The sequence below is a fragment of the Triticum dicoccoides genome, chromosome 4B (genome assembly GCF_002162155.2).
Source record: "Triticum dicoccoides isolate Atlit2015 ecotype Zavitan chromosome 4B, WEW_v2.0, whole genome shotgun sequence".
Lineage (NCBI taxonomy): Eukaryota > Viridiplantae > Streptophyta > Magnoliopsida > Poales > Poaceae > Triticum > Triticum dicoccoides.
In genome coordinates this window covers 641,028,762-641,030,282 of record NC_041387.1, presented here as the reverse complement: position 1 = coordinate 641,030,282, position 1,521 = coordinate 641,028,762, and the positions used below count along the sequence as shown (strand labels likewise).

The following is a 1,521-nucleotide window of genomic DNA, read 5'->3' as shown; positions in this document are numbered from 1 at the left end:
TAAAAAAAAGTAGAGTAATACTTACGAAGACCATGTATTTGACGGTGTCCATGTCGATCCTGCCCTCTTTCTGCATGCTTAGAAGGACGTCCAGAAACTTGTTCCCGTTCCGTCCTTCCATTCTCCTTTCACGGATGATGGTGTCAAAGATGCGGTTCCCGGTGTCGCTGCACTCCTTGGCGCGGCGCCCAGCCCTGCTGAGACAGCCGGCCAGCAAGGAAGACGGCCACAGGTCCGTCAGGTTGAACCCGGCCACCAGCTTGACTGAGAGATCGAGCCAGCGAATGTAGGCGTCGCGCTCCTTGAGCCGGTCGCCAATGACGACGCGGACCGTGATGTCAGTGACGAGCGCTGAGAGGCGGGCGCGCAGCTCCATGGGGCGTGCGGCCGCCGCGGATCCTGCGACATCCCGTAGCATGGAGGCGACCTCCTCCTCTCGGATGGTGCGGAAGGACAGGACGCGCCTCGCCGATAAGAGCTCCGAGACGGCAATCTTCCTGAGCTCGCGCCAGTAGTCGCCGTACGGAGCGAACACAAGGTCCCGGCCGCCGCCGGTTAGCACGCGCAGGGTGGCGTTCAGTGGCCGCGTCGCGAATGCCAGGTCGTGGGTCTTCATCACCTCGCGGGCACCCTCCCTGGACGACACCACCAGCGTGGGCACCTCCCCGAGCCGAAGGAGCATCACCGGCCCGTAACGCCGGGCCAGGTCACGCATCGCGTGGTGGGGCAGCTGCCCAATGAGGTGGTGCAGGCTACCAATCACCGGCAGCTGCCACGGCCCCGGCGGCTCGTTCCCTGCCGAGCGCCTGCGCCTGTAAAGAAGCACAATGCACAAGGACACGAGAGCAACGCCGAGGTAGACGACCTCCATTTGCGTCATGTACAAATGAAGGAAGCCCCGTTTGTTTTATTGAGCGCGCCGAGTCAGTCAAGACCGACCTGATATCAGTTTGTTGCAGCTAACTACTCGTACTATATACAGTATATTTCACTGTATAAACTACTACTATGGAGTACTACCATCAACAGCCGTTTAATTGTTTATGGCGGCTGCTACGGACCAACAGCCGTTTCATGCTCTCCTAGCTTTTGATGTGTCAGCCGTCAGATATGTTAGCAGTAGACGCGTTCCTCTCGTAGAGAGCTGGCTTCGAACATACTCGCTCTGTCTCATAATATAAAAACGTTTTTAACACTAGTGTAGTGTTCAAAACGTTTTTATATTTTGGGACAGAGAAAGTAGATGACTGTTGTGCTCAACGCGTTGCTCTGAGAAAGGGAGCTGGCTTCCTTCTTGTTTTTTCTTCGACCGATCACTTTCTTCCATTCTCTTTTATGGGACACATTCTTTTTTTCCAAGAAAAGCAAATCGTTGTAGCAAGGTGCACAAAAAAAAATCAACTTACAAATGCGATCGCCAGGCTGGAAAACTCATGAAGCACCAAAAAGACCAACCAACCTTGCAGCGCCACATGGCCGGTTTTGCAGTAAGAAAAGACTTTGCATCAAGGAGAACAACTA

The 1,521-nt window shown here is 54.4% G+C and overlaps 1 protein-coding gene across 1 annotated transcript in view; it reads right to left on the bottom strand.

The window, feature by feature from the left end:
• Positions 1-871, bottom strand: part of LOC119294142 (dolabradiene monooxygenase-like) — a 1,693-nt gene extending 822 nt beyond the window's left edge. The window contains exon 1 of the mRNA XM_037572393.1: positions 9-871. Within this exon, the coding sequence (XP_037428290.1) occupies positions 9-871 (863 nt within the window). The remainder of the gene's footprint in view (positions 1-8) is intronic.
• Between the last annotated feature and the right edge of the window lie 650 nt (positions 872-1,521).